General features: G+C 33.5%; 1 protein-coding gene across 4 annotated transcripts in view; it reads right to left on the bottom strand.

Annotated features, from left to right (window-relative positions):
• Nucleotides 1–128: 128 nt before the first annotated feature.
• Nucleotides 129–19,597, bottom strand: part of LOC117100994 (hemicentin-2-like) — a 33,570-nt gene continuing 14,101 nt past the window's right edge. For 2 of the 4 annotated variants that reach the window (XM_033240826.1, XM_033240829.1), the window contains 8 exons: nt 18,194–18,448; nt 14,152–14,208; nt 10,642–10,929; nt 9,638–9,748; nt 9,252–9,273; nt 8,241–8,358; nt 6,869–6,907; nt 129–4,511 (listed from right to left, as the gene is read on the bottom strand). In XM_033240826.1, the coding sequence (XP_033096717.1) occupies nt 4,383–4,511; nt 6,869–6,907; nt 8,241–8,358; nt 9,252–9,273; nt 9,638–9,748; nt 10,642–10,929; nt 14,152–14,208; nt 18,194–18,448 (1,019 nt within the window). In that variant the 3' untranslated portion in view covers nt 129–4,382. The remainder of the gene's footprint in view (nt 4,512–6,868; nt 6,908–8,240; nt 8,359–9,251; nt 9,274–9,637; nt 9,749–10,641; nt 10,930–14,151; nt 14,209–18,193; nt 18,449–19,597) is intronic. The other 2 variants (XM_033240828.1, XM_033240827.1) reach the window with 2 other exon arrangements.

The raw sequence follows: 19,597 nt of genomic DNA, 5'->3' as shown, positions 1-19,597 counted from the left end.
GCTTCAGGCAGCCAAGTTGGGGTACCTAAGATTTAAACAAGCAATTCCGAGAGTAATTCTTCCTCTTCCAAACACTCATTCATCTTTTATTAAACTGGAGACAAACAAAATTGACCAAGGCAAACAAGCTATAGCAAAAGGCAGATTTTATTCTAAAATACTATTTACATCATGATGTGCAAATGTGGTAACCCATGAAATTCGCATAATTACAATCAAATTTGCAACAAATAACATATTCGCATACTTGGAAGATGAAATAACACTTCCATAATTTTAGGAACAAGAAAATACAAGTGAACTAAGTTTCCATTTCAAACGTTTAGAATCAACTATAAAATTGGCTATTGCCTACCGTAGTAGAGTTAATGTTCTACAGAACTGACATTCCAATACATGCCTAAAGCTGGTCGGACGACTGTCTTACAACGAATCCAACTCCGCTTGTGAGCGCTAGACGATGTGACGCTGTCCGTCGATTGCCGGTGGGAGTCTGATCGTCGTCGCGATGCATTCTTTGTAAAATTGCGCCAGTTGACAACCGTTGAGCACATTGAGTACCCAGCTTTATGCACTTGACCGTTAAATTCAGTATCAAATTTAGTGCAGGATACTGTATGTAGCAATAAACTTGATGCTTCATTTTTCCATTTTATTTACATTTATATTTACAATTTTCAAAAACAAAACTATCATATTCATTTGATTGCAGCATCCATAATCATTGTCAGGGGATTTTCAATGCATTGCAAAAACCTCAAGACCATCCTGATGGAGAGAGGCACAATAAACAAAACAAATCGGGAAACATCCAACAATTAATTGTAAAAAACAATCAATTTTGCTGTTGGCCACTTACAAATCTTTGGAATTTATGCAAATTACTGAGTACCAATCATTCTTATACATAATATTTAGATGAAAATATACTCTACAATTAAAGTTCATTAGCATAAAAATAAAAAAAAATAAAAAAATAAAAAAATTTTGTTGGCAAATAAAATAAATTTGACCATTTTTCATTGAAAACCTAAAGCACCAACACAATGTGCAATACTGCCCTCTAGTATAGCATTGGAATGTTCACTTAACTTATTGTCACTGCCAGTTTCTTCTTGTTATTCTTACGTTTTGATATCATTCGTAATATAAAAATCAAAGAATCTTAAAAAAAAAAAAAAAAAACAATAAAAATACGAAATAAAGTTAAAAACCTTATAGACAACATTAATATACATAAGAATACAAGGTGAAACAAATCTAGCAATTTGGCAGCTAATTAAATCTTGAATATACTAGCATGAGCATCGGTACACTATTCAATATTACACAAATACAGTGCAAATATTTAAAGATCCATTAGAGAAACACTTTGATAAGCCTCCACAAACTTCTCAGTCTACCCCTCTGCACATTTGACTGGGGCCCCTAGAGCAATTTACTCCTTTGAACATTACATGTTTACGAGGCCTTAGGGCAGGCTACCACCATGAACACTATACATGATGAGGAATATGGGGCAGCCTACGGTCTGTATATGACATGTTACTGGGGCAACCTATTTCTTTGTATATCACATGTTACTGGAGCCCTGGACTAGCCTATGTGAATAGGGCCCTGGGGAATGAATGTAAATGTGGCTTTGGGGCAGCCTACCTCTTTGTACACCATATGTGACTGGGGTCCTGGGGTAGTCTTCCCTCTGTAGATTACATGTGACTGGGTTTCTGTGGCAACCTATCTCTGTATGCTTCTCTTACTGTTCTCTTATTGCTCATATAATTCATTACATTCATATTGCAAATGATAACTGCCTTAGCTTCCATTTGATACTTTACAACTCTACAAAAATACATTCAATAAATTCATTAAAAAATTATTATGATTATAAAACTATAAGGTGTGCAATACTAATTTGGCTTTCATAAAGGCACAGGAAGTGAGTGTTAAATATTAATGAGTGTAAATTACATGTGTACATGAGTTATAATTACACATAAAATCAAGGACAATAATAAATAACGTTAATATTTTTACATTTTTCCTGCAATCACTTTTGCAATTGTTGCAATGGATTATCAATGGACGTTTGTTCAACAATCACATTGCTAACTAGGAAAGAAATATACATATTTATTTATATTCAACATGATGATCACTAATTCAAACTGAAAACCATCTTTTTCTCAATCAGACCCTCACAATAAGGTGCATTTTTACTGCTGTGTGTACATTACCCTAAGCCCTGTCCAGACTATCAAATTGTATTTGACAAACACATGTGACATGCCTAAATATGGTCATGATGACATCCCATCATGACCATATATAGGCATATCATGACTATATATGGGTATACTACAGATTTTTGTCAAAGAAAATTTGATAATCTGGACAGAAATTAGGTTTGACTTTGTCCAATTTAATACTCCACAATACACACATTTCATTTGATATTGAATGGTTCATCAGCATGACCACCTGTTAATAAGACAGCCTCTCATTAGGCCACCTGCCAACAGACCACCTGTACTTAGGGTCTCCTATAACAAAAGCTTTTTAAGTGTTCTAAAACAAATATTTGTGAACTGCCCAAATATGTGCATGATGATATCATAACATACCTACATATAAAAATCACAGGTATTTACATCCATCCATCCATACATTTAAATCGTAATAAAACACAAAAAGATAGAACATGTTACACACATTATACATAAACTACACCGTTACGTCATGTTAAATGAAAGTATAGGATGTACACAGCACAAACTAACATTTCAACCTACATTGGAGAAAACTTAGGGACAATATGATTTGAATCCTGGGGTACAGAAAAGAACCCCCACCAAAACACTATTCATGATAAAGCAGGTATTTCAGAGACCACAGGTATCATTAAAAATGATCTATAACTTGCACAACAGTAACATGTCTATAATAATGCATGTTCACTGATTAATATATTGTTCAATTGTAAACAGTAATAAACAAGCAATTGAGATTCAAACTGGAATACTACCAGTTAATAATGTTCAACAAACCATCGTCAGACATATAGATGTTAGGACTACGTTAAGATGCAATAAAATCCTCACTATTACTATTTGAACATGGAAGAAAATTAACACCTTTGAATTAAAATGAGTGAACTACTGAAAGAAGTACTGCATGAAAGCAAGACCTTGAGAAAAGAACAAGCAATATAAAATATATGTTGGTACAGGATCAACAACTTTGTTAGAATTGCCACACCAAGTTACATGCTTCTCAATAGCAGGCCAAACCTCGATAGCAAGCCAAACCTTGATAACAAGCCCAAACCTCATTAGTAGGCCAAACCTCCATAACAAGCCCAAACCCCGTTAATAGGCCAAGCCTCTTAGCAAAGCAATCCTTATTAAGATGCAAAACCATAGGAGATATAAAATATGAAACAAAACTAAAAGTGGTGCTCTTTATGTTAGCCAAAATTAATGATCAAATAAATAATACAAGTTACAACACAAAAAAAACCCACCACGATTCATGTACTAAACCACACATCTTTTTACTTTGCAAATAATTGTAAATAATAACATTAGAATACGTAATTTTGAGTAGATATTCAGATTCTAATTTTTATTGGGATCGTTAATAGCATAATTGCAATAAGGTTGTTGATGCCTGTTAGCTTGAGTTTAAATGAGCAACTGTAAATAAATTTAGTTAGAAAAACTGATTCTGCACCTGAAAAATGAAACAAAGTAAATAAAATGAAGGTGAAAATGAAATGAAGGAGAAAATAAAATGAAAAAGAAAATCCCCAGTGAGTGAAAGGCACTAAGTAAACAAAAAAGAAAAATGGATCATTACACAACATGCAAATGTTAATAAACACAACCATACAAAGTACTTCCTTGGGTTAAAAGTTATGACTTGTCAGTATAGTGCTTTGGTAGGTGGTCACATGTGTCATAGCTTATCAATAACAATAATAATTTCTAATGCACAATTTTAAGACATAATTGTTAATCATAGTATACGCATTATTTAAGTCAAGTATTTCATGTTATTATTGAATAGAATCTATTTTTTGGAATGTGTGTTGCATTTTAGGTTGTACTTGTTGGTGCATTAATTTGATTATACTGTACTTTGGTTTAACCCATTAAAAATTATTTTATATATAAAATCTATAAAATTGAGGTACTAACATAAAGTGCTATTTTTATGTTTCTTTCAAATAACTTATTAAATCAAAATCATTTGCTGTATAATTAAAATGCTTTACTAAATTTATAGAGTAGTCTTTGACACAGGGCAGTCTATTTTTATACTGTTGCATAATATCAAAAGAAATATCACAGAACCATCTCATGCAATAACAATACTATGCACTAAACTGTAACAGGCATAGAATTGGCATAGTCATCTTCATCAGGTTTATCGTTATAATCGTCGCCATACGATGTCCTGCTGTACGCCCTCTCATCACCGTATCGGTCATATTTCTCATATGGGTCCGGCTGTGAAGAACAATTAGGGCATGCATGATTTTAATAAATATTAATGAAGTTATGATGAATATTCATGAAAGACAATGACTTAAGTTTTTTAGGCATTTGAAATTTTAAAAACTTGCACAAGTTTCTGATCAGTTCTAAAAATGTTTTGCTTTGTTCTAAAAAGTAAAAAATATTTGTTACTTTTTTATTTTACAAAAAAAAAAAATTAAATAAAAAATAAAAACAGATATGTCTTTTCTAGAAATTGCCTATTTTCTTTTAGCAATTGGCAATTTTTGAAATGCTTTGGTGCATAGGAAACTGTAAGTATCGCAGTAGCAGTGGACAAGTGTAGGAATGCTATTCTTAAGTAGCGCAGTGGCAGTGTAGGAATGCTAAGTATAAACAGTTTCATACAAAGTGACAATAAAAGCAAATTATAAGAACAAGGTGAATGAAAGAATAAAACAGAAATATTAGAGCTAAAGTTAATATAATAATAATGAAGGAAATCTGAATGAAAATCAAAGTAAAAATAAATTATAGCACAAGTGAGAAATGAAATCAATATATATTGGTAAAAAAAAAATAATAAAAATTACTTTTACAAAAATAAAACAAAATAAAATAAACATAACTTAATAATTGAGCATAACCTACTGCCAAACTTTCAATTTATTTGCAAAAAAAACATCTTTCAACAAACAAAATTGCCTTTTGTTTTTTAAGATAAACTTGTTTTAATTTAAAAAAAAAAAAACTTTTGCAGAATTGGATATTTTGTGTGAAACACACCAGAGAAGGCAAACAAAAGCCTAAAGACTGTTTCCAGTGTGGTCCTGGTGGATTGGGAAATACATGAGATCAGTGTACAGTTTCTCTTTCTGCAAGTTTGTACTGTGTGTCTGTTAACATCGCATGCAAAACACAGCACACAGGGCTAACAAATCCTTCTGGAAGTTGGCAAGATATAATATGCTCATATTTCAGCCCTACAGCTGTAACCCAAGAGTAGAGGTTAATTTGTACCAGGCACTAGAGCATCTGAAATAATCAGTACACATACAGTGGCTACCACTGATCAAGAGAGCTATGCTACTCTCACTTCATATGTATATTTTGGTCTATTAAAAGTGGCAGATAATTGTTTGTTGGCAGTTTAATTAAAAAATGCTTAATCTTTGCAAACAAATGATAAAAACCATTTTTTTTTATCTGTCTAACAGATTTTAAATATAAATTTAAAAAAATCAGAAACATCTATAATTTTTTTGTGAAAAAGAACACATTAACAGCTAGGTATAAATAAAATTTTATAAACAAAAAAAAACCCCATTAAAATTTTGTGGTCGTTTTGGGATTTAGGAAGCTGTACCATCACCAAGGCCAAAAAAAAAAAAAACCCTATTAAACAGTCTGAAAAGTACAATAATTCAATTGTGTTGCTTGGTCATAAGGCAATTATGTTGCCTAGGTGATCATCATGTGGTCATGTTGCCTAGGCAATCAGAAAATTGAAAGGCTAAAACTTCACTTGAAATTTCCTTTTTATAACCAAGTATAAATTGAGTACATAACACGATTACTGCAAAACTATCACTAGCTTTAAAACAAAACAAAAATAAGAAACCCAAAATTTTAAAAAATAATTTACACGTTTACTGTTGTATGAGGCATATCCATGATTAGAAGGATAACCAGCAGCCCAGTACTAGAAAATTGAATAGCACAATTAGTTCCACACTTGTTTGGTCATCATGCCATTAATAACATAGTATCATTAACTTCTAATAATTAATAAAAGATTCTCTTACAAAAACAGAATAAAACATTTGTATAAATAGATCTACATACTGAAACCAAACTGAAAAAAAACCAAAAAAAACAAAAAAAAAAAAACGGAAAAACTGAACCATGAAACCAACCCAAGAAACATTGCTGAGCAGAACCATGGGGAATATTGAGAGAGAACTGGGACCTACACAAACCTACCAAGTATGGCCAAAGGAGAAAACTGATGACCACGAAACCAAGTATTAAACTGTTAACAGGTTCCATGGGAACATATTGAGAAGAAACTGGGATCCAAACCAGTTGAAACAATGAAAATATACTGTGGCAAAAGATTAACGAACACTAAACTTGCTGTAGATAAAGAGAACCAAATCTGTTCATAGTAAAGATAAAGCATTGTCAATTTTGATTACTTATTGTGAGGGAGCCTAATGCAGTGGTGGTAATAAAAATTCACCGAACATGAATAGCTGCAAATGAGAACTTGGTGGCAGCAGACTCTGAAGTGAGAGATGAACATGGATTGCTTGATGATAAGTTACCATAGCAACAGTGTATGTGTTGAGAATCATGGAATGACCTACCTCAGCAGTGGACGGCTTGGGAGTGTCAGACTCAAGAAGCTGAAATGGCCATAAAAACATGTGAACAACATTCTAAATGCCAGTATGTACACTGAAAGCCAGCATGAGAGCCAACATAGTTATTCGACACAATCCAACATTATACATATAAGCTGGGGTTTAGTCCTTATTGTACTGTATTGCTTTTACATTGTGAACAACTGCTTGGGGTAAAAGTATAAATAGTTGAAGGATAGGAGTCAGGGGCAGATCCAGAGATGTTTAAGTAAAAGGAGGGGGGGGGTGTTGGGGCTACCCTAAGGGTGTCCGAAGCACAACATTTTTTTTTCTTCCCCTTTTAATAATTATTTGAAGGGGGGGGGGGAAGGGGGCGCTAAACCTACCTCTGAGATTAATGGCAGGGAGGACAGGTTTCATAACCTAATAGTAATTGTCACAGCAGATCATGGTCACAAACAAGCATCATCATCTTTGATACTTGGGAGGGGGGGGTGTCATAATAGAGACTTGGGATCTAGGCAGATTGTTATTCTTATATACATTAAATGTATCTACAGCTTGCCAATTCATTGGTAGTAAATATCAACTTAAGCTGCCAGGTACTCCAACAAATACTATTACAAATCTTTATTTTAAAATTCATTTTCTGCATATTTGATTAGCTTATTTACAAATACAATAATTCATTACCTAATAGTTTACAAATTAAAAAAACACTTGTTCAAATAATCACCATCAAAAGTCATCAATCATGGAAAGTGTAATGGGTATTCATCCTGAACTAAAAATAATTACAATTTCAACAATATAAAGAATTAGAAACATATAAAAATAGAAAGTAATTGGGTAAAAAAAACCACATTTAACTATTGCCAATAGTCATGGAGTCCATGGTTTGGCTGGCCAATGAAACATGGTGATACATAAGCATATGGTTTGGCTAGCCAATGAAAAATAATGATACATAAGCCCATGGTTTGGCTAGCCAATGAAACATTATGAACTCCATACTATCAAATGATTGATTGAAGATGATTCATGGCAAACAATTGTGGCTGATTACAACATTCTAAAAAGACATGAATTTGGAAAATAGGAGTGGTGCTAGGATGTGCCCAAGGGAGTCCGATGTTTACAACGGGCTGATGTCACCTACAAGGCTGGATGTCCCCCATGAGGCTGGCTACCACCTGACTGATAGTGTCACCTCTGTTGGGAAACTTTATAGTAACATGACATCAAATAATTGAATGAATATAACATGATAAATATGAACAGTTTGATTGGTTTAAAAACTTGAGATGATTTGATTGGGAGTGCAAGTACAATAGTAGAAAAGAACACTTGTAAGTAGCTACACATAAACAGCTACCTTTGCTGCCTCTTGTTTGCTGTTCCCGTTGATTGGGGGCGCTGTCTTCTTCCCTTGGTTTACACGGTTTGGGTCTTTAGTGTCCCATGTGACATCCATATAAGCAGAATCTGCTGATCTGCAAGATATTATGATTATCAAAACAAGACATTAACAGGAAATTGAGTGCTATGATTACTAATTATTCTCATTCAGTTTTGGTTTTGCTTTCTATTGTTATTTGAGTATTTATAAAGTTTGTTTTAGTTAAAAATTTTCCCCATTTATCTACCACAATCAAATTTATAATAGGCCTTTCTGTTCCTATTGTCATTCAGTCAATTAATTACTATAGAATGAGCCACACCCATAAATTCAAAATATGAAGTCGTTCCAAAGACAAGGTTGCAATATTATAAGACCATGAATAATAGAAAACTTGATTTTATTATTAGTTTGAAATTTTTCCTATTTATCTACCACAATCAAACTCATAATATTTTCCTTTACTATTGTCATTAAGGCCTAGTTCAGACTAGGTGGATAAACCAGGCTCAACTCACCGGGTTTATCCACCTGCCAGTCTGAACTAGCTGGCTTATCTCAAGCCGGGCTGTGTTCCTATAGTAACTAGGCCTGGAGCGCCACCGTGTTTAACTTTTCAAAGCTGGGCTTTAATCGTTGCGGGGAGTCTTGCATTGACTTCCGGGTAACAAAATGACCAATCAGCATTCAATTACGTACGCTGTGAGCAAGCGTACGTTTCGCGAGCCATGTTTTGAAACACGTTTCCTGGTTACGGTTCATCATTATGCAAATTCTCACCTGGCTAAACCCACTAGTGTGAATGCACGGCAAAGTTAAGGCGGGCTTAACGTTGAGCCGGGCTTAACTCAAGCCTTGTTTATCTCCAAGTCTGAACGTAGCCTTAGTCAACTAATTAACAAATGAGCCACACCACTGTATTCATAATATGATGCTATTCCCAAGACAACAAGGTTGCAATAGTCTAAGAATCATGTTGAAACTTACTTATTTGATGGTCCATCCTCTCCTGAAATAAATATTCAAAAGATATTAATAATTAAAGAAACATTTTCACATTATTGTTACATTTAAATTGACATAGAAACATTCAATTAAAATTTAAACAACTGTTTTTTACAAATATTTTTTAAAACACTAATTGGTTCACCAAAGAGAACCTAATTAATTCAAATACAATTAATGAGTTATAAAGCAACATAATAATTTTTTTTAAATAGCACAAATAAAAAAACTAATGATTATTTAAAAAAAATGTTATTAAGAATTGAGATGTCTGTGGCATAAACGATAAAACCCTTTGACAACTTCCTTAAAAAGATTTCAAGAGAAATCTTTGAACTACAAAGTAAACTAACACTTAAGATACTTACTTGCTTTTAAGACAATGACTATAACAACTGCCAAGATAACAAGCACTACAATGATTCCAATGACTATGCCAACAATGGCTCCAGTACTCAAGGGATCACTTGTTTGTTTTTCTACAAAACAAACATTTGAAAAACAATGGTGGTGTTATTAAATAAATGGAACGAATGACACCAACAATAAAAAAAGAAGACATAGTACTGAAGCCTTATTCCTATGGCTAATATAATATGCATTGTAACTGAACCACTGTTCTGTATTATGGTAAATAAGCAGTTAGTGAATAGTTTTCAAGTCTATTGAAGGCATTGATTAGTTACTTTCATATTTTATATTAAAGTTGTACATCATTTTTTTAATTGGTAGGCCTAGTTGATTGCTTAATAATATATTTAATGTTCTATTATTGAATAAATATATTTACCAATAATTAATGTTTTATAATTGGTCTTTAATTTATTTTTACTATTTTTTAAATTTTTAAAATAAAGTTGATCACATTTGTATTTGTTTCTCCCCACCCAGGGTACCTGGTTGTAGCACTTAAGGCATTGTCTCTCTACTATTTACTGACAGCATTGACTAGACATTGTCCCCAGAAGTTTGCACTTTGTGATAGTTTACCAAAAAAGGGTAAAAGTGACGGTAGGAGAATAACCCATAACATGCAGCGTCATTATGCTAAATATGGGTGTGGTTCGTGACTACATAGCAGACGTAAAGAGGCACTTATAGTAGCTACACATTTACATCATTCCACAACAGCAGGAACTGAAATGAACCATAGCATAGGGAAAATACCCTACATGTACTCTTCCAAAAGACTTAGTTATCCAATAAAAAAGCATAATAAAGATTTCTACTGTATATAGGAAAACAAATATTTTATGTAAATAATGCTTATTATCATGTTTTTTGCCCTATTGGTAGAAACTTATTATGAACTTATATAATTCCTGTGTAGCTGGCACCGTAAGCATTAATATGAGATAAATTAAAGCATTACCCTTTTTAGCAACATTGACACTCAGGCTGACCTCAGATGGCTCAGGTGCCCCCGCTGTACCCTTGCATACAACATCATGTCCACCAACTACAGCTTTGAAGGACAATTTATCAGAATCTGTTCCAGCATTTTCACCATCTAGCGTCCACTCGTATTTAAAGCCGTTACCTGAAGAGGATCCACCACATCGGCAATCTACAGTAACATCTTCTCCAGGCTGCGCTGATATTGCACCGTCCACAACATTGCCATGACTTTCCGACACTATAGATAATGCCCCACATGAATCTGTAAAGATATAATAATGGCATTTAATTATCATTCTCACATTTAATCTTGTATAATATTTAGAAAATAGAAACAAAAAATTATGGGATCCTTACAACCACAATTATCGGGTAAATTTAAAGCTTATCAATATATTATCATATATTTTAACCCCACACAAAAAAATTGTAAATGAATTAATGAAATTATTATCAAAACTTTTTCAATTTATATCATGAATTTATTGTAATTCATTCATTGATGCTTTTGTGATTGTTGTGATTTTATAAACTTTTATATTTTTATGTCACGTGAGGGCACCATGTTTGTCAGCAACCACTGTTTTGGGTCACCTTCGGTCAATAAATTTGAATAAAAATAAAATAGATCCCAAACCTGAATACAATAATATCTATAGTTAAACTTGTCGACCATGCCAAAGTCTAATAATTTTTAAGTCAATCTTATTTTACATGCCAAATTGTTGTGTTTTCCATTAATTAATAATATGTAAGTCGAATTTTATCCAAGTCGAACAATATTTCATTGGCATTTTCGATTCGACTAAATCAACTGTAAATTCAACTGTATTTAAGCAAACAATGCACTCATGATATTGACTTGCATTACAATGTATATTTCACTGCAAACACTCACTATTAATATAATTGCTTCAAATCTAAAGTTAAATCTAAGAAAGTGGGCCTGAAGCTTTTATGGTTAAAGTTCACCTTCCAATCCCAAGATCCTGGGTTCAAATCCTATAATACTTGTTCAACACAACTATTAATACTTGGCCCTTGAGCCTAAAACATAAAATTCTTCAGAACCATAAAGAAGTTGGGGTAACTATACCAGAGATAACTGTCCCTGTCCACTATCTTAAATATATTACTTAATGCCAGCTACCATTGGTTTTTTCCTGTCTCATTATGAACTTACTACTACACCCTTTTAATCTAAAATATGCTTTTCCTGAACACCAGTGACTAATATCTACACTTGTATATATCATTTAAGAGGCATTGTGCAGGTTTCAGTTTTCCTTGTATAAGCAATAGAAAACCAAGAGTATAGATTACTATACAGAAATACTGTGAGTGTGTATTAATATCAGCCACAAGTGACTAAAATCCATGTGATAACAATCAAAAATTAAATGTGCTGAAGAAGAGACAAAGTGCAATATTAGTTCTATGTTTACTCTGTATCATAAACAAATAGAATAAACAAAGTCTACAATACAACAGACTATACTTGAAAGAAAAATTGTCAATGTATATAATTACTGTGCGATAAGAATATGAGAAAACTGAAATATAAAATATCAGTGAAACAGAACCAATAAGTGCAATCCTTATTATTATTTAGTGAATATTTGATGCCAATTAGGGCGAGTTCGATAGCCAGGTGGTTAAGGCAGGAGCACCACAACGTACAGTTATAATATCGGTGCTTGTTCAAACAGTACGTTCTCCTATGGTTCTGGTAATAAAACAAGTGTTCTTGGATAAGGACTATAAACTGTAGGCCCAGTGTACATAATTTGGCTCATGTGCACAAAGAACCCAGTACATCTTTTGAGACGAGTAGGAGGGTTACCCCGGTGTACTGGCCCATTCAGCCCTTGGTGTGTTCAGACAAGAGCAGCGGGTACCGGTTTACCGGTTACCACAGACACCAAGAGACCCTTTGGAGAGCAGAAAGTTACTGTAATAGCTAGTCCACACTCCATTTTTGTGTAAAGCACTATATAAATCTACTACATTACATTACAAATATATTTAACATTCTATTTTCATATTATTTAATTCTTCTTCACATACAATGGTAATTAAAAATTGACTAAAAACAATACAATAAAAATGATAGCAAATGAAAGAAAGCCAAACAGGAAGAAATATGGAATCTGTTATACACACACCAATACACATCACAATAAGCATGTGCATGCAATACGCACTTACTAAGCACACACATGCACACGCTAACATCTATATACCCGGGTTAAGAACATGCAGGAGGAGTTAAGCACATACATGCACAATTTAGTAACAACATGCATGCACTAAGTTAGCATACTGTACACATGTACAGGTAATGTACATACATGCATATTCAATGCACATATGTAACATTATGAGGACTTGCAACAATGCTTTATGCTGATTAAAATAGTAAGTACATAGTAGGCTTACATAATGTTTTATGTACATAATGTTTTATGTACATAATGTTTTATGTACATAATGTATTATGTACATATCGTACACGCAAACGGCAGATTATAAAGCATTAGGGAATCGAAAGTAGTTTGGGAAATACTTTGCCTCCATTTTAACATTAAAATTGCCATTGCCAACTAAAATGGATTACAACAGAAACCCTTCCCCTAATTTTGAATTCCAAACTTAATAAGTGGCAGTAGAGACAAGCATTTTGGGCTCGTGTACAGTATCATGATTAGACTAAGTGCAGTGTTTGTCTAGTAACTTATATACGCCATTTACAGAACCATGCTTTATATACATGTCTCTTTATTAGGCTTAAGGAGTGGAGCTGTTTTCAATCATAGGAAGAATCCTGGTGTACAGTAAGTTTTAGTCTAATACTCTTTGGATTGGAAAGCAAGAATCGTTAACAGCAAGACTTATTCAGCTCCACTAAAAAACCATTTTTAAGCAGAGGAGCTGCAAACTGATGTTTATGAAGAAAGCACACAATGGAATACACCCTCTTATAGTCAATTAACAAGCAAATGTTCCAATTAATGTCATAAGATAAAGATGAAATTTATGATTTCAATTAAAATGTGCAACAAACAATGAACAAACACAAACAAAATGTGAATTTTTTTTTAGAATGGTAGTAAGAATTAGTGATATAAGAGCAAAATTATTTAGTTTAGTTTTTAATCATCAATATCATGCATCTTATATTTCTTAGGTTTTCTCTTGAAAAAATAGAGATAAGCTAAGAAAAACAAACCACTTGGTCCAGAAAAGCTGTTCAATGCCACAAACAATTTTACCTAGCACTAATTTTGGTAGAGCCTCATGTCAGGCCCTGTTTGTGCAAACACATATTAAGAAAATAAATAGCAACTTTACAGCCAACATGTTGGGGACAACAATAGAAACATTGAGATTCGCTACACATGTTTTTAGTGTATGCAAACAATCAGTCTTTAGATTGCTGGGTTTGTTTTCCAATATGCAAATTTGGTTAAATTGATTGCATTACCTGGTGGTGGTAGTGTAGTGAGCGCATTTGTAGTTGTCATGAGGGTAGTAATCCGGGCTGCAAAAACAAATTGAACAGCTCTTGGGTATGATTTCAGTCTGGGAACTTGCCATATATGGCAGAAAAAATACCATATATGGCAGAAAAAAATTGCCATATATGGCAGAAATAAATGGCCATAATTACAGTATATGACCCATCAATATAAAAATCAAACTAAAAAACTTCTACATTAATTAAAATAAAAAAAAAAAAAAATGTCATTCTTGCAAAGAACAAAAATAATGGACAGTAAAAAATAGAACTTATAAATAAAAAAACAATAAAAAAGGACAATTGAAACCAAACTTAATGAAAAAAATAGCTTTTAACAACAAGAACAATCAAAATAAAAACTACTGGGCCAACTCGAGAAATGTTTTACAAGTTAAATACTGCATATTGAAGAAGAAATATGTAACCAACTACAGGTAAATAAAATCAGAGAATGTAGAATTATCACCAACAGTAAGTTACTACAAAACCACATGCATCAACCACCATATTATGTTAAAAAAAACAGAACATCAAAAATGTTACATCAATAATGTTATGAATCTTTCAAAAGACCACATTATCATTCATTTATAACATATTCACATTAATGAAAAATACACTCTTTGCATTGATCAAATTATATACTAACATTCATGAATTGCTTAATTGCTTTCCATGTTTACAGTACAGTCATGAAATATTGCACTTTTACCTGCGCGCAGGCTTCGTAGATACATCGTAGCCAGATGTCTAACCTGCGCGCAGGCTTCGTAGCCTGATATAAACAATCTAAGCAAGGCTACGCGAAGCGAACCTACGAAGCAAAAGCATGTTTTTCATTTGTATGTGCAGAAAGACTGCTGTAGCTTACTGGAATAAACAATGTATTGTTTGATAATTTGTGAATGGCAAACGAGTTTAGACCGTTAATTTAAAGTATGGAACTGTTTTTCAATAAGAAAAATGTACACTTGACTTCATGGGACGCTCCTCTTCCACTCGCTGTCCACGACAGGAACTTGTTTGTACTGCTGTATTATTTTTTAAAATTAATTAGCCTAGGCCTAGCTATTTTTCATTTACAATTATTTTACCTCATTTAAAATTTCAAAAAAACGATGCCCTCAATGGCAATACACACATGTGAAAAGATTGTTCATCAAATATTTTGTAGTCTTGATTTAGTACTAGATAAATAATAAATATAAAGGAGAATTAACGTCCATTGGTTGTAAAATTACCGAATGTGACATGGAAAACCCAATGGAAAATAAAACTTAGCCAGCATTAGACGTCAGAGTGCGCGCCAATCAGAACACAGTAAAGTGTGTTAAAGGTTAACCTCGTGGCAAATGTTGAAAAGCTGTGAGCAAGAGTGAGTAAAAAACGGAGTAAATGCGGTCTAGCATGACTAGCCTTAATTCGGCAATGTAGTGATTTCTATACTTCCATTTAGTATTGGATCGCTTTGCAGGTTGTTCTGCTTCAAATTACGGTAAACAATAAACAACGTGATCTGTAGAAATCGTAATAATTTGTACATGATTTGTCATCAGTATTATTTAAAAGAAGAAAATTCCTACTACCAGAAGAATAATATCAGATCAAAATTCTCCGAATTGGAAAGTTTACCAGTATAACTACTGTCTGCTCTCCTCCTCTATAGGGGAAAATGTAGGCCGTACGTAAGCCTAAATGACATCGAAATTCGAACATACTGAATGCCTACTAGTTTACCCACCCAGCTAGCGAACTAAACACAGTTTTAAAACATGATCGATTTAATAAGGTAGGATATAACAAAACAATAAAGTTCTAACATTGTTTATTTAGTAAATTGCAACATTGTTTACGTGTTGAAAGCTGGTAAACTATATTTCAATATTGTTTACGCATTGATTATCAGTCCGACGATCCAGCCTACGATCATTGCAAAGCTAATTAAAATAACAATGACCTTCGTAGTGGTTCGTAGCTACGTTCCAAATGGTACCTACGAGCAGGCTACGAGTGGTTACGTGTAGATACGAAGCGATATTTCCTGACTGTACTGTAAGTTAATAACTTTCAATTGAAAATTAAAATGAGAAAATAGTTTTCTTTTATAGTAATATTCATATATCATTTAAATTGACATTAAATTATATGGGCATATTGTAGTGTAAAATATTATCTATGATATCAATAGTTGAAAATCTAAATTTAAAAACAAAAACTTAATTTGACTAATCATACTAGCACATGATGTTCACAGGGACCACATGAATTTTGACTGGGGCCATGTGAATTTTGTACAGGGGACCACTTAAATTTTGACCAGTACCATGTGAATTTTGACAGGAATGATGTAAAATGAATTATGACTGGGACCACATGAATTTTACTGTACCATTTAAACTTTCCTTAAAAATCAAAAAGGCAAATTAACAATTCTATATTTAACCATCCTTCCTTAAACTGACAAAAGTAATAAACCGTTTAAGTTGAACCCTGAGCTTGACATAATAGTTATGATACTGACATGACAACAAATACTATATCCATGTCTACATTTGACTCAAATTACAACTGAAAGTTATGCTATATCTAACCTCAATGTAATTGACTAAATTGGAGTATTAATCACATTACTTCTAAAATAATTAATACATTAAAATTTGGTACAAACAAATAATCTAAGAATGCTGTAAAATGGTAACTGGATATGTACTAGGTGCAAACTAGCTCCCATGATTATTATTAGTAAGCCTAGTGAGTATTGCAGGGTATCTGAGGTACAAATCCCTGTGGATTTCAAAATATATAGCAAAGCAAAGCCTAGTGAGTAACTACATGTGGAGGGGGCTGCGTTATGTACAGCCCCCTTTGGGTAATAAAGCCAAACCTAAAAAGCACTGCATGAGGGTATCCTGAAGTACAATCCCCTCCGGGTACTAAAGCAAAACCCTAGTGAGTATAGCATGAAGTGAATGTCTGTGGTATTAGTCAACTTCAGAGTATTTTTGGTTGGTGTGTCGACATTAGCTAATACCAGCATTGAAATATTCATGCAAACATTTCTTATACATGCTCTTTCCAATCTCCTATTATTGTTAGAGCCACTAATAATGAAACCACTATTTTTTACATCACCAAATATTAAAATATAATTAAATAATTGTTAATAAAGAATCCTAAAAAAAACTATTGCTCCCAGAATACAGTAGGGTTCTCAGCTCTCATAATCACTATTCTCTCTCTCATAATCACCATTATCCTTAATCACCATTGTTATTGTACTAGCTTTTAATACACTCATTTAAATATTGTAGCATTTTTTGTAATCACTGTTTTCTCATTCCTGATGATGACCCAATAAAGGTCGAAACGTTGAATCATGGTCTCCCTCTCTTTATTCGGAGTAACGTTCATTTTATGTTCTCAGCTATTGCAGATTAGAATCCATTTGAAGGGCCAATGACCATCTGAGGTCAGACAGTGTTAGTCTCTAGAGGGGATTATGGCCACTCCCAGTTCCACATAAAAACAATTTTGGTAATGCAGTGTGAAATGATGCAAAGATAGTGGCTTCAAGTTACTATTAATTAATTATTATCTTATTTTAAACATATTCTAGCAGGCTAGATAACTTGCAATCGTGAGCCGTAAATGGTCAACGGACTGCCAGACTGCCAAAAAAATAATTCTTGTGTTGGCTACATTTTGGGAAAAATCCAGAATATGGGTAGGTTGGTAGAAAAAGCCTTTTTTTTTCAAGACCACTTTTATATCTATATTGAAGACGAAAATAATCGTGCAACACTGGCGCATTGTCTATTGTCCAGCAAGATAAGCTTATTCCAGTCTTTTTAGCTCATTAAAAAAATAAATAAAATGCTGAACCTCAATTGCATACATTTTGGGAAGGTTGGGCGTGGTCAAAACACAATCTTTTTGGCCTTATATATGTATCGCAATACATGTACCTGTTTAAGAGAAATGATCACAATGTGTTATTAAAACTTACCAACAACTGTTACTTTTACCGATTCTGGAGTTGTCCCAACATCGTTGCTTGCTGTCAAATTTACTGTATAACTGTCACCAATGGTGTCAGACACAGTAAATGTGTATGTTTCTGGGTTGTTATCAGTGTCTGTTGTTGCTGGCAATGTATTCCAAGTATAGGTAGCAGTTGGGTTGGCAACAACAACAAAGCTAATCGTAACACTCTCTCCACGTGAAACTTCAATATTGCTTAATGGTGTGATTTCAGGAGGATCTTAAAAGAAAAAACTTACATTACTAAGTACTGTATAATACAAATGAAAATATTATTCTTTTTGATACAGTATATATCTGCATGATATACAGTATGCTGTAGTCTACTAATAATAGAAAATACTATACAACCTATCAACATGGCGTCAATAATTATGAAAAATAACAATATGTGTACAGCTATAGCAAAGTAGTTTAACACTTCCTGGTCAGCAATAATGCAACCTTCTACTAATGGGGTATCCCTGGTCATGTATGAGCACTCAGTATATGTAGGCCAACACAATTTACAGAAATGATACCTTTTGCCAAGAGCCCATGTAAGAAAAGACAACAGCCTTGCTCAATGACACATGATGCAATGGACAGTTATGAGATTTAACCTATTAGGGACAAATACACAAAATGAGCATGATTTCAAGGTTGAAAGACCATACTGCAATTGCTATAGCAAGTTGACATCTCAAAATGAAAAAAAAAACAAAGAAAACACAGCGAACAAAAATTGTACCTCATCTTGAAACACGTCGTGAAAATCTGAAGTAGCATACATACTGCAGTTTGAAAACTGATCACACCATTGGCAAACATGCAACTGTACATGTATCAAAGAACCATGTGGTCACATAGTAAAACCCATGTAAATATGACAAATATGAAGGAAGCAGCTTAGCTCAGTCGACTAATCTGGAGGTAGCCACCTTGTGTACGCTGAACTGTGGAGATCTCTAGGTCCCCAGTTCAATTCCCATCGCTGCCTCTCCTTGTGTTTCAGCTGGATGAGACGTTAGCTGTTGGTCCCGCGTGCATTCATGGCCCATGTGCACGTTAAAGATCGCAGTATACTCTTCAGAAAAGAGTAGGGGATTGTCTCTCAGTGTACTGCCCAATCACCACCAGAAGGACCCCACTGGAAATAAGTCTAGACTTTCGTGGGCTATCCTTAGTGTTTACACCGAATAAATCCAACCATCCAACCGATCCAATTAATAAATTTGATTTTTGTACATTATTTATTTATCAGTTGTATTCACTACCACAAAGTTCAACATCTTCCAGCACTGGTGACAAGCCAGTTTTGTTCGCTTTAACCAGAGCCTTGCAGGCGTCAACGTTCCTATGCATGATACATGACTTAAAAAGTATATAG

The sequence above is a fragment of the Anneissia japonica genome, unplaced genomic scaffold, assembly GCF_011630105.1.
Source record: "Anneissia japonica isolate Jap-2015-1 unplaced genomic scaffold, ASM1163010v1 scaffold1785_len1016330_cov206, whole genome shotgun sequence".
Taxonomy (NCBI): Eukaryota; Metazoa; Echinodermata; class Crinoidea; order Comatulida; family Comatulidae; genus Anneissia; species Anneissia japonica.
This window is presented reverse-complemented; position numbering and strand designations above follow the sequence as displayed.